The sequence below is a fragment of the Ceratotherium simum genome, chromosome 35 (genome assembly GCF_057802395.1).
Source record: "Ceratotherium simum simum isolate JZ-2026a chromosome 35, ASM5780239v1, whole genome shotgun sequence".
Classification (NCBI taxonomy): Eukaryota; Metazoa; Chordata; class Mammalia; order Perissodactyla; family Rhinocerotidae; genus Ceratotherium; species Ceratotherium simum.
This window is the reverse complement of record NC_141934.1, coordinates 18,207,486-18,221,254: the sequence shown is the minus strand read 5'-3', so window position 1 is coordinate 18,221,254 and position 13,769 is coordinate 18,207,486. Positions and strand designations below refer to the sequence as shown.

Genomic DNA, 13,769 nt, shown 5'->3' with positions numbered 1-13,769 from the left:
GCCCTATTGTCAACTACTTAGATTTCTCCTGATCTCCAGGACTATAAACAATGCTTCAGTGAACAGCCTTGAAGGTACTCTTTGAAATCCTCAATTTTCTTCTCTTGGGTAAATTCCTAGAAGTGGAATTGCTGGGCGAAAGGGGATGCGAGTCAATGAGGGCGCTGGGATTCCCACCCAGATCTGTCTCTCTGTCTCTCTGACTTTGGAGCCTAGGCTAACAACCATGCTGGTAATAGCACTGAATTGAAAACAGTCGTGGTAGCTAGAGGCCGCCAAATGGTTCCTAGCCAGCTTAGGCATGTGGGCTGTATGATTTTAATAATTAACAGGTCAGGTCCTGAGTGTTTAAAAATAAAAAAAGATTAGAATCCTGGGTCTGCAAATTACCAGCTGTGTGATTTTTGGCTCAGTTTTTTCCCAGAACTCTCTGGACAACAGTTCTCATCTTTGAAGTTGTTACTTATTCAGTAAATATTTATTAAGCACCTACTAATAGCTGGCCTACTAATAACTGGCCTCCAAGCTAAGATTGGACAGTCCAGCAGGGAAGGGAGATATTAATAAACAATCACACAAATATAAAATTACAATTGTGTTCTGTGCTATGATGAGAAGTATAGGATGCCGTAAAAATCAGTAACAGGGAGACCTGATTTTTTTTGGGGGGGTGGGGGTTGAGAGATTGAGGTATGAGCTGAGATATGAAAGATGTGTAGGAGCTAACCAGGTCAAGGCGGGGAGAAAAATTCCCTGAGGCGGGAGCAGCAGGTACAAAGCATTTTGAAGATGGCATGCAATCGAATGCCACTTTCTTTCCAACCTCACAGCTCTTGCACTTGTAGTTCCTTCTGGAAATATCTCCTCTGAGATCTGATCTTCCCGTGGCTGGTTTCTCTCCTCGGGTGGTCTCAGAGATAGATGCCTTCCTTGAACATCCTTCTAAAGGTAACCCATCCTTACCTCTTTTATTACCTCGTTCTATTTTCTTCCCGACACCTACCACTGATTCAAGCGCTCATGTTCATTTGCTGAACATCTCCCCCACCACTTGAACGCAAACCCCAAGAAGGGAGGGATTGTTTTGGGGTGAGGCAGATTTAAATACTGAATTCTCAGCAGCTGGCATACAGTAGTTGCTCAATGCATGCTTGTCGAATGCAGGACCAGTGCTTGGCGCAAAGTCTGCGCTTAGCGAAAGCCGAGAAGCTGAGCGCGCGGTCAGCGCACAGACCCGGTCCGGGGGCGCGCCGGGGGCGGGGCGCCCGCCCGGAACCCGAGGGCGGCGGTTTCCGGCCGCGGCGGACACTTCCGGCGAAGGGACCGTGCCGTGGCACCGGGGCCGAGGCGGACGCGGAGGCCGGGCCGGCGGCGATGGACGACCAGAGCCTGGACGAGTTCCGCCGGCGCTGGCAGGAGGAGCTGGCGCAGGCCCAGGCGCAGAGGAAGCGGCGGCGGCCCGAGGCGGCCCCCGGGCGCGGCGAGCAGGCCTCGGGGTACCTGGCGCTGGCCCAGGGCCTCCTGGAGGGCGCGGGGCGGCCCCCGGCGGCGCGGGCCGGCCGGGCCGAGAGGCAGGACGCGGCGAGCCGCTCCCGCTCCCCCCCGGCCCGCGAGGGCGCCGGCGGCGGCGAGCAGCTGGTGGACCAGCTCATCCGCGACCTGGTGAGTGGCCGCCGCCTGCTGCCGGGGCCCGCCTGGCCCGCGCCCCGGCGCACACCCCCCAGTGCGTTGTGCAGTGACTGTGCCACGGTGAGGGGACGATGGGCAGAGGCACCCGCGCCTCCGTCTGCGTCTCTGGAGGCCGCGGTCCCAGCGGGGGCGGGCGTGTCCCGGAGTTGGCGGTGTCTGCACAGATTTTTGGATGCCGCAACTGGGGGCGGGGTGGTTGCTGCTCGTACCCAGCGGGTAGAGGCCAGGGATGCTCAGGAACATCCTGCAACGCACAGGGCAGCACCCACCGAAGATTATCTGACCCAGAATGTCACTAGGTACGAGACGGAGAAATCCTGCTCCAGGAAGACCCCTAACTTTTAGTTAACAAGTTTGCCTTTGGGGAGGAGGACCCACGACACGGATGGGAAGGAGTGTTAACTTTTCTCCATATGCTGTTTGGATTATTCAGGTTTTTCTAACTGTGCGTGTATTACTTTAAAAACATTAAAGTTTTAATTTAAACTAATTTAAGCTAACTTAATTTAAACTAAAAAAAAAAAAACATTTCCAATTAAAGCAGGAAAAAAAGAGGAAGAATCCTTCAGGCACTACCATTAGCATGGAGGGTCTTATCATTTTGTGGGACATGGATCCCGTCAAGAATCTGGAGGAAGAGGAGGTCCCTGTCTCAAAAAAAAAAAAGAAGCCCCCTTCACAAAGTTAGGACAATCAAGACCACCTACAACACGTCCATGGTTAAGAGAAGACAGCAGGTTTTTCTTTTATTGATGTAACATTGGTTTATAACATAAATTTCAGGTGTACATCATTATATTTGGATTTCTGCGTAGACTACATCATGTTCACCACACAAACACTAATTACAATCCATCACTGTACACATGTGCCCTATTACTCCTTTCACCTTCCCCTCTACCCTTTTCCCATCTGGTAACCACCAGTCTAATCTCTGTATTTATGTATTTGTGCTTTTTTTTTTTATCTTCTGCTTATGAGTGAAATCAAAGGATATTTGACTTTCTCTGACTGACTTATTTCGCTTAGCGTAGTACCCTCGAGGTCCATCCGTGTCATTGCAAATGGCGAGATTTCACCTTTTTTATGGCTGAGTAGTATTCCATTCCAAGTATATCACATTTTCTTTCTCCATTCATCCGTTGATGGGCAGTAGGTTGTTTCCAAGTCTTGGCTATTGTGAATAATGCTGCAGTTAACGTAGTGGTGCCAATATCTTTTTGCATTTATGTTTTCGTGTTCTTTGGTTAAATACCCAGCAGTGGAATAGCTGGATCATATGGTAGTTCTATTCTTAATTTTTTTGAGGAATCTCCATACTTTTTTCCATAGTGGCTGCACCAGTTTAAATTCTCACCAGCAATGAATGAGGGTTCCCTTTTCTCCATGTCCTTTCTAACACTTGTTATTTTTTTGTCTTGTTAATTATAGCCATTCTGATGGACTTAAGGTGATATCTCACTATAGTTTTTATTTGCATTTCCCTAATAATTAGTGTTGAACATCTTTTCATGTGCCTGTTGGCCATCTGTATATCTTGTTTGGGAAGATATCTTTTCAGATCCTTTGCCCATTTTTTAATTGTGTTGTTTTTTTGTTGTTGAGTTGTATGAGTTCTTTATGTATTTTGGAGATTAACCCGTTATCAAATACATGATTTGCGGATGTCTTCTCCCAATTGTTAGGTTGTCTTTGTTTTGTTGGTGGTTTCCTTTGCTGTGCAAAACAGCAGGTTTTAATGGTTCGATTTAGATTAGGCTCAAAGGAGTCTTCTGCAGCTTCCCAAAACAGTAGTAATTCTGTAATTGGCAAGGTGTTTTGATTAAGTGATGGCTTAATATTTAATGTAATATGTAGTTATATTCAAGTAACATTAATAGCTATATGAATTTTCCCCAAGTGTCTGATCCTGTGTTCTGCCTTATCTCTAAGGTTAGAGATAACCATTTTTGTAAATGTGTGTGTTATAAACATTCTCATTTAATGTGACAATTCTTATACGTATGAAAATTCGTGCTAGCATCATGTAAAAAGTGGGTCATCACTGAAGAAGTCTGACGGATGTAAAAATCTTTCAGTGCCTTGGGAAGGTGGCTTAGCACCTGACAAGTTGCTCAGGCCAGGCCAGATCTATGCAGAAGTTATTCCTATGGAAGTAGATTTGTAGGCTAAGGCAAGACTGGCTTATCGAGTTAGAGAAAAAAGGGAAAGCTGGTTGTTAGGACAAAGGCACATTTGGGGCCTCACAGCTGAAATCCTCCCCACTGAGTTTGCCAGTGTCTTCAGGCTTCACAACAATCCTGGGAGGTATTGTTAGTCTCCTTTTACAAGTGAAGAAACTCAGAGGTTTCCTGTAATTAGCCCAGGGATACCCAGCTGATAAGTGCTAGGGATTGGATTTGGATCCAGGTCTGTTGGACTCTAAATTTTACCACGTAGGAGTTTTGCAAACTTGACTTGCAAGTTGACTTACACCTTGCTAGGGTGTGAGAATCACCCTAGCCCTTATTAAAAGACAGGTTCTGGCCTGTTCCCCACACCTGCTGAATCAATCTCCAGAGGAGGGGCCCAGAAATCCTATGGGTGGGGTGACCAGGCAAGTTTGAGACCTTGTCTCTGCTGTATAGCTTCCTTTGGTTTGAGGTCCTGATTCTCAAGGCTTTCCAGCACTAACACTCCTGAAGGATAGGCATTGATACCAAAAATTAGTGGAGCCCTAAATGAAGTATTTTAAAAATGGAAGAGGCCTGCCTACTGCAGGATCCAAAGGGCACATCAGAATCTAAGTTTCATATGTTGTTAGAAAAAGCCTGCCCTAGAACATGTGCCCTTGATCTCCTCTGCCCCCTCAGAGTCATCACGTTAGCTACTGGTAGGCTCTATGCTACCATGAGCAGCATCCAACCTGTGGGGCACCTCTAATTTTTTTGAGTACTTTGCAATCATCAGTAACACTGCTATAAATAAAGTAATAATTCATTGCATGCTTACTTGCTCCTTGGTACTGTCTTAAGGATTTAGAGACATTATCTTCAGATCTCCCAACAGCCCCAGTGGCCATTATTAGCCCCATTTGGCAGAGGAGCGTTAGGAAAGTAACTGATTTTTAAGGGGCAGTGAAGCTACCCAATATCGTAAGTCTGAGAAATGATGGTAACCTTTATAGAGAAGGCTTGGATTCTTATGTCAGTGTTTGTAAGCCCGGAAGCTCACAGAGGCAGGGAATGCAAATGAGTGAAGTAGGCCAGGTGTTGCTCATTCAGTCCTCTTTCCTAGTTCATCAGGTGTTTTGTTATGCATCTTTTCCAGATTCCAACTATACTTCTGTAATGATTTGTGTCATATTGCTGTTGTTCTTTTTTGTCACATTAAATATTAGACATGACAGATAGTGTAGAAATTGTCTTCATGCTATCCCTAAAGAAAAATAACAACCATTTTTCTTAAAATGTGGCCCTCGTCTTGGTCTTATTTTTCCATTTTTTAAAGTTTTTTTTAAAAAAATCAAACTATTGAAGTGTACAAGTCATAAATGTACAGGTCAAATAATTTTCAAGAGTCTACATGTCCACATAAACAGCACCCAGATTACTGAACTGCATTACTAGCTTGTCAGAACCCCCGTGGGTTCTCTTCCGCCCAAGGGTAACCGCTCACCTGACTTCTGACACCTTATTTTAGTTTTGTCTGTTTTTGAACTATGTAAGTAGAATCAGACAGCACGTACTCTTTTGTGTCTGGGTTCTTGTGCATAGCATTATGCATGAGATTTATCTCTATGAATATGCCACATTTTATTTATTTATTCTACTGTTGATGGGCATTATTTGTAACCAGTTTGTTAATACCCAGTTTGGGACTATTGGGAATAGCGCTGCTGTGAACATTTTGTACATCTTTTGGAACATGTGTACTCATTTTTCTTGAGTATACCCCTGGTTGTGGAATTGCTGGGTTATGAGGTATGCATATGTTCAGCCTTAGTACATATTGACAAACAGTTTTCCAAAGTGGTTGTACCGGTTTTCTCATTTATGATAGTAACTCGAGTATGTGGAATATAGGATTTCACCTTCTTTGCCTTAAATATAACAACACCTAACTGAGATGACACATGGCAATGGAACTTGAACCCAGCATGGGTGAGATGATAGGGACAAACTGGGAAATTCATGCCATGGCTGGGTTAAAGGTGGGAGCCACTGTTTAGGTCACCTGGTTCTCGTCATGTAGGAATGTGTTCCCAGGGTTGCAGAGTCTTTAGATTTTTGTCTTTTAATTGGGAATATGTATTTTCCTATGGCTCTGTCAGTTTTTGCTGCATAAAAACACCCAAAACTTTGGCTTAAAACAACACTATTTAGGGGCGGCCTGGTGGCATAGTGGTTAAGTGCACGCGCTCCGCTTTCGCGGCCCAGGGTTCATGGGTTTGGATCCTGGGCGCACACCCATGCACCGCTTGTCAAGCCATGCTGCGGCTGCGTCCCATATAAAGTAGAGGAAGATGGGCACGGATGTTAGCCCAGGGCCAATCTTCCTCAGCAAAAAAGAAGAGGATTGGCATTGGATGTTAGCTTGGGGCTAATCTTCCTCACACACACACAAAAAACCCAAAAACACTATTTATTTAGCTCACCATTTTGTAGGGTGGTGGTTTGGGCTGTGGATGAACTCACTCACGTCTGAGGTTAGCTGCTGGTCAGAAGCTCTGTGCCTGGGGGTTGGCTAGTTCTGTGTGTGTGTATCTGGGTTATGTGTGTCTCATCACCCAGCAGGTTAGCCCTGGGTGGGCCTTCCCAGAGTTACAAGAGCAGCAAGAGGGCAAGCCCCAGTGCTTTTTCAAGTCTCTGCCTAGGTCATGTTTGTTATTGTCACGTGGCTAAAGCAAGCCACATTGCCAAGCTGAGAGCCAGTGTGGAGTTACCCAAATGCCTGGATACAGGGAGGCATGAACAAAGTAGGGGCCATTAATACAATAATCTACCACACAAACTCTTCCCATTTTTTTTTTTTTGCTGAGGAAGATTTGCCCTGAGCTAACATCTGTTGCCAATCTTCCTCTTTTTTTGTTTTTTTGGGTGAGGAAGATTGGCTCTGAGCCAACACCTGTTTCCAATCTTCCTCTTTTTGCTGAGGAAAATTAGCCCTGAGCTAACATTTGTGCCCATCTTCCTCAATTTTGTATGTGGGATGCTGCCACAGCATGGCTTGATATGTGGTGTAGGTCCATGCCCAGGATCTGAACCTGTGAACCTGGGGCCACCAAAGATGAGAGCCCTGAACTTAACCACTGCACCAAAGGGCTGGCCCTGCCAATCTTCCTCTTTTTGCTTGAGGAAGATTCGCCCTGAGCTAACATCCGTGCCAGTCTTCCTCCGTTTTGTATTTGAGTTGCTGCCACAGCATGGCCACCGACGAGTGGTGTAGATGTGTGCCCAGGAACCAAGCCTGGGCTGCCAAAATGGTGCATGTGGAACTCAACCACTGGGAACTGAACCACTAGGCCAGGGGCTGGCCCCATAAACTTCCCATTTTTAATTGTTGGTAACTGATACAAAAAAGTTACATTTTAACTAACACTGCTGGTTAAACAAAAGCTGCCTGTCAGCTGGATCTGCCTTGGGTCATGTGAGTTGGTGATCTGTGCTTTGTGTCTTCCCAAGAATCCGTACTTGATCCACGAGTGACTCCTGAAAAGGAAGATTTAGTTCTATTCGGGACTCCCTAGAAACTGACAGGCTGATCCAGTTGACATGAAAGAGAAATAAAGATCTGGTACCAGCTCCCAACATCCCTCCCTTTTTTTTTTCCCTGAACCTGTGGTGCCCTCTGTTATACTAGTGCACGTGTTGTGTTTTGGTACAGTCTCTTCCACTGCAGAGCCTTCAGGATCATCACTAGAGTGAGAACAACTCCTAAGTTAGCAGTCAGGAGTTAAGTTGCCTTTTGATGGGTAGGTGCACAGCTCTGCCTCCGAGGGTCGTCTGTCTGGGTGCAGGCCAGGCCTCTGATGGACAAACACAGCTGAAATGGAAACTTAGGAATGACTCCTCTGGAGCCTCGTCTTCTCTTGTGAAGCTTTTGTAATAGCACTTAGAAGCCATCTGTTTTTGGATGGTGAGTTGAGAACACCTAAATTGTCTTCTGGGTATACGGTTAAGCTAGTGAAAGAAATGATACACACCTGGACGGAATTTCAGAAGCAGAAGGCACTTTCTCCTTCTCTCTTCCATGTCCCTCTCTCCATACACTAGGGCTCCTCAGAGGTAGCGGAGACACTTAGTATGAGCACAGGTATGCTTGCTTCTTTCTTTCTTCACTGTGGTGGTTGTGATGTCCAGTTGCTTGGTCCCATTTCTGTGTAGGTGATGTATCAGGACTCTGGGCTGCAAGCAACCGGGACCCGACTCAAACTGGCCTAAAAACCCAAACGGGAATCTCCTGATGCATATAACTGAAAATTCTGGGTGCTTAGCTAATGTAAGTAGAAATCTCTCTGTCTCTTGGTCCTGCTGTCCTTTTTGCTGGCTTTATTCACAGGTGGGCTCGTTCTCTTTGGGATAAAATGGCTACCAGCAACTCCAGTCTTCCATTCCATCATCTTAGCAACACAGGGGACAGAGAGCCTCTGTTTTCTGTAGCAAAAGTCATGAACGTAAACTCCCAGTTGTCTAGACTGGATCATGTGTCCATCCTTGAGCCAATCACTGACTCAAATTGGCCAGGCTTGTATCCACTGCCCACTCCTGAAGATAAGGGTGGGGTCAGCCCCACTAAACCATGTTGACGGAGAGTGGGAGTGGGGTGGTTTCCTAAAAGAAAAGAAGAGGGAAAGGATGTTGGGCAGGAAACAACAGAAACGGCAGATGTCCACTTCAGGTGGTGAGTGTTTGAAGCAGCACTGACGATGCGAAAGTGTGTGTTTTCTATTCATCCAACATGTATTTATTGATCGGCTGGGTGCTGGGGGATCAGTAAACAGAACGGATACTTCCTGACCTCAGAAGCCTACAGTCTTGCTTCTTTTAATTAAAAGAATGACATTAATGGAGGCAGAATAGCCCTGCTTGTGAGTCCAGGCTCTGGAGACAGGCAGACCGGAGTTCAAGTTCAGGCTCTGCTGCTCACTAGCTGTTTGACCTTGGGCAAATTAACTTACCCTGCCTCACTTGTCAGTGAGGATGATTTGTGAAGAGGCAATGAAATAAGGCATGGAACGTTCTTAACGCCAAGCCTGGTGTACAGTAAGCATCCAGTGAATTTAAACTGGTGCTATTGTCATTAGTATCGCAGAAGAGTTCATTATACTATCTCACTCCCTCTTGGCTCAGGCTTATCACTGAAAAGCCCTTTGCCTCCCTACCTCTTGGATTGGGAATCTCTTGGGGGAAGAGTCTTTCGTCTTACTCTTGTACTCCCACCTACACTCCTCAGTGCAGCAGGGCCCCATCTACTTTCATAGAGTTGAAATAATGGGGGCAGAATTGCTGCTTCCAAAGCAGCCTTATAAAGAGGCTCTTTGGTCGTTAGAACCTTGTGAATATTCAAAGCCTTCTTTACATTAAGATTTGGGTGTTCAGGCCTGATAAAAGTCTTAATACTGCTGGCCAATATCTGTTGCTTACTGTGTCACTATTTAATTTGTCAGAGCCTACGTCTGTGTTGTCAACAAGATAATTTAATGGCTTAACTTCTGTTTTTAAGTTAGAAACAGGCAAGGAAACTCGCTAACATGAAATGAGAAGACAAATGAATCAGATGTGAGCTCGTGGACTGGCTTACCTGGATGCCTTCTCTTCCTCTTTGCCTTTCTTTTAAGGCTCAACGTGAATTCTGTCTCCTGTGTTAACTCTTCCCTGATCCCTCCAGCCCAAAGCTCTCTTCCTTTTCCCTTTCCCCCACCTAAAAAGTTCTTATTGTCGGTGCCATTCGTTTTTTCCTGTTATGAATTAGCAGGTCTCTACTTGGGCACGTTTGGAAATAGTCCCTGTGTATCCTAACAGCTTGTAGCCAGCTTCTTGTTGGAAGGTTCTGCTCCTTGCAGCAGCTTGGGCTTCACTCCATTACACAAGTATTCATCAAGTAGCTGCTTAGCACCTGGCACTTTCTAGGCAGTGAGGATACAGCAGTGAACAAAACAGAAAAAATCCCTGCCTCTGTAGAACTTACATTCTGGGGAAGAGGGACATGCACAGTGAACAGATAATTGTCAGGTCGTAAATGCTCTGGAGAAAAATAAAGCAGGTAGAAGGGATAGAGTGTGTGTGCGTTGGGGAAGGGCGGTAATTTTAAATAGTGCTCTTCAAGAAGGGCTTCCTGGGAAGGTTGCACTTCACGGAAGGAGGTGAGGGAGCAAGCATGCTGAGACCTGGGGAAGGGATTCCAGGCAGAGAACAGCAAGTGCGGAGGTTCTGTGGTGGCCAGCGCCAGCTGGCCTCATGGGCCTGTGTGGCCTGTGTGTGGGCCCCAGGCTCAGAAGGGCCCTGTGCTTGGTTTCATGCTCTTGAAATTCTTAATCATTTTTAAACAAGGGGCCCCACATTTTTGTTTCACACTGGACTCCACAAATTATATAGCTCATCCACATGGTAGGAATGTGCTTGGAGTATTTGGGACCCTTGATGTGAAACCCTTTACTCTTTCCACAAACAAATCCATACCCCCCAAAACCCCTCTGGGGCCCAAAGCTTCTGACAAGGGAGCCCCCCACCCCCTGACGTCTCTCCTTTGTGGGTCCTAAAGCTCTGATCCCAGTTTAGACGAAAAGGCAGCTTTGAAAGCAGAGGCCCAGCCTCTTCCTCACACCGACTCCCTTCACCTCCTCACCCAGCCTCCTGGGATTGCCCCAGCGCTCACTGCCCCAGTCCTTTAGATTGGCCTTTTCTGTCCCCTCCCTTGCCAGAGTGCACAGGGAATCGTACCAGTAGGTGGTGAACAAGAATGGTTCTAGGAGTTGGAAAGCCCATAAAAAAATGATAAATCCCATGGACATTTATTGTGCATCTACTGTGTGCAAGGCACTGTGCTGGTTAGATACTGTAGTGTTATAGTTGTGTCATATTTACACATGCAGTCCACAAAAATTTATTGAATACCTTTTGCCCTTTCTCATAGCTAGGCTTGGGGATTAGGTTAAATGGTAAGGGAGAAATTGGCTTTTTGTGGACTGCTTGGGAGCTTAACCACTCTTTATAGCATTGTTGCTTTGGAGAAATGACTTCAAGTTCTAAATAGCTGACTTACTAATGAACTTTGGAATACCTTAGGGGACTATCTAGACTGCCTTTTGTATTCTCCGGTTTTTATTCCATTTTACGTGATGATGACGACTTATCTCTATAAAAGATTTTAGCTCTTGGAGTGTAGATGTCATTTCTCATACACTTACTAATAGTACCTCCCCTCCCTCCAGCACCTGGCATGGCCCTGAATTCAGATAGTGTTTTGAACATAAAACACCTTATTTTAAAAATGTATTGCTTTTCTTTGGGAAAATATCACATGCTCATTGTAAAATATTTAGGAAATTCATAAAAATAGAAAGAAGAAACAAAAATCTCTTGTAATGTCATTGCTCAGAGGCTACTGTTAACATTTTAGTGTACTTCTGTCATTTTATAATATAAATAAGAACATGTATTTTGAGACAAATTTGGGATTGTAAACGGTTGCCTGTTTATCTTGACAGTGTTTCCAATTTTTTTCCCATTTAACCAGTTTTTTTCTAATGAAGACGCAGGTGAAACTGGAACGCCTCAATTCCTCCTGATTGAGATGGTGTGGGTCTACCCTGCTCTTCTGTAGTATGTGGGAAATTGAGGTAAATTCCTTTAGACAACAGTCTCCTCTCAGTCACGGATTTAGCAGAAATGTTATTACTTATCTATTGTTTGAACTCGGGTGATTTTCTCAGTTTCTTAAACACCACTTAGAGAGATCCTCAGTGTTCACTTTGCCCTGGAGATATACATTGGGAACAAGCCTCAAGTCAGATTCTTCACTTTTCACTGATTTGGCTCTTAGTAATTATCTCTTCTTCTACTAGACAAGAGAAGACAGATTAAATTTCTAACAGTAAGGCACAAAACCAATCCATTTACAGAATTAGTCTTACATTAGCACATAGGAGTACAAATCACCCTCCCTGGGGATGGATCTATTTGCAGTTTCTCTTAGCATTTTTGGAGGAAGTCCAGTAGACTTTGGGAAAATCTAGTATTCACTGACTTTGGATTAACAAAGTAATGTGACCCCTTTGTGGTTGGGTTTTTTTTTTTAGCTTGACTGAGAAAGGATTGATTTTTATATCTGTATAATTTAGGGTTGTGGTTCTCAGCTTTTACTGTGTGTGAGGATCCCTGAGGGAGAGAGGCTTGAGCCCCACCCCTGGAAATTTGGGGCAGTAGGTCTGAGTGAGACCCTGGACATTTGGATTAAAAAAAAAACTACACAGATGGTTTTGATGTGTAATACAGGACGAGAGTCATCAATAGTGGTGGAGAATCAATATCTGAGCCATTAAAGAATTAAAAGCCAGGTGGTATGTTATCAAAAAGATGTTTTTCCTTCAGTTTGCAGGTATGTTTATATGTTGGATTTATTGGTCTTCTATATGGTCTTCTGTAGCATAAATTTGGCCATTCTCACATTGCTTTGGCTATTAAATTGATGCGAAATTATTCTCTCTCAACATTGTAGTCATATTGACATTTTTGTAGTGTGACCAGATTTCCCTATATTAATATTTCCAGTGTCTTTAATCTCTTTTCCTCCTTCTTGGAATATCTTTGTTTCCAAAATGCTGACATGTCCGTTTCCATGTTTTTAAGTCAGTATAGATATAGGTTTGGTTAATGGAGGCTGTAACTTTTTGGATGGCTATGTGCTTCAAAATAGCCCAGGTGGAAGACTGATTGCACCTTTTAAATTACAAGGTATTTTTCTGCACACTAGTGGCAAGTAGTGTTTTTTACTTATATTTATGAACTGTGGGAAGTACTAAGTGAGAGTGTTTAAGACATTCTGCTGCTGCTATTAGGGTATACGTGGTTACTGGGCTACAGCTTCTGTCCAGGATGTGGCTCCGTATCCTTGTCAAATCATACATACCTATAAAAGAACTGCATTTGCAAACACAGGGTCAAACATGCTCATAATTCTCAATCTTTTGTAAGGTGTTTCCCAATTGATATGTTACTGGTAATAACAAAGTGAAGTTTGTGAATGATTTACTTGACATTGCAGCTACTCCAGTTTTTGTTTGTCTGTCTTTGGTATAAGAACATCACTCTGACTTCCTGCATTCCATTTTGCCTCCTTGAGTAGAGGAACGGAACGTAGGTTACCTAGACTGATGTTTCTGGGGTTGTGCACAAGAACCCTTGGGAATGTGTTGAACACGGGCCTGTCATGGATCGCATCTGCTGCTTTGGAAAAGTTGGATTTTCCGTGAAGCAGACTCTGAGATGGAGATTTGCATGCCCATGGTTTAGTGGGTTGGCCTTTCTGAGAGGTCCCAAATCAAGGCAAGGAGGCCAGGCCTTTGTCCCCAGGTATTGACTAGTCATTGAATGCACACTGCCCCCCAGAAGTGGGTGTAACCTGGGATGAAGCAGCTTGTTTGGCCAAGGGCAGTGCCTAGGAAGGGACTCAGCTATGAGCGAGAGGCAGCAGTGTTCTGGGCATCTGGGGGAATAAGTGTTGTGGACTGAGAGGGGAAGTCTGAAGGACCCACTGCAGCATCCACTGCAAGAGCTGATGATTGAATGTCTTGCCAAAAAGACTCCGAGTGTGCAGCATGAAACTTCAGGATTTGGTCTCCTGACTTCGTGGGTCTACGTATTTCTTAAAGATGTGGACCTTCCTTTAGTATATTGGTTTCTTTTTTTGCCCCGCCATTCCCCAACCAGTGGTAGCAACAGAGGGGGTCATTTATATGAAAGTCTGGGACTTGATCTGTTTGGGATTGATAATCATTTTGGAGCTTAGATGTAATTCTAAGAGCACAGTGATTTAAAAAAAAGTTTGGCTTTGTAATGTTGGTATTTACATATTTATAATTCAATGTGTTGAAATAGTTG

General features: G+C 44.6%; 1 protein-coding gene across 2 annotated transcripts in view; it reads left to right on the top strand.

Annotated features, from left to right (window-relative positions):
- Positions 1-1,341: 1,341 nt before the first annotated feature.
- FBXW8 (F-box and WD repeat domain containing 8) overlaps positions 1,342-13,769 on the top strand; it is a 117,114-nt gene continuing 104,686 nt past the window's right edge. Inside the window, exon 1 of one of the 2 annotated variants that reach the window (XM_087424144.1) lies at positions 1,342-1,662. In XM_087424144.1, the coding sequence (XP_087280270.1) occupies positions 1,375-1,662 (288 nt within the window). In that variant the 5' untranslated portion in view covers positions 1,342-1,374. Of the gene's footprint in view, positions 1,663-11,479; positions 11,510-13,769 lie in introns of those variants that run through there. The other variant, XM_087424145.1, reaches the window with a different exon arrangement.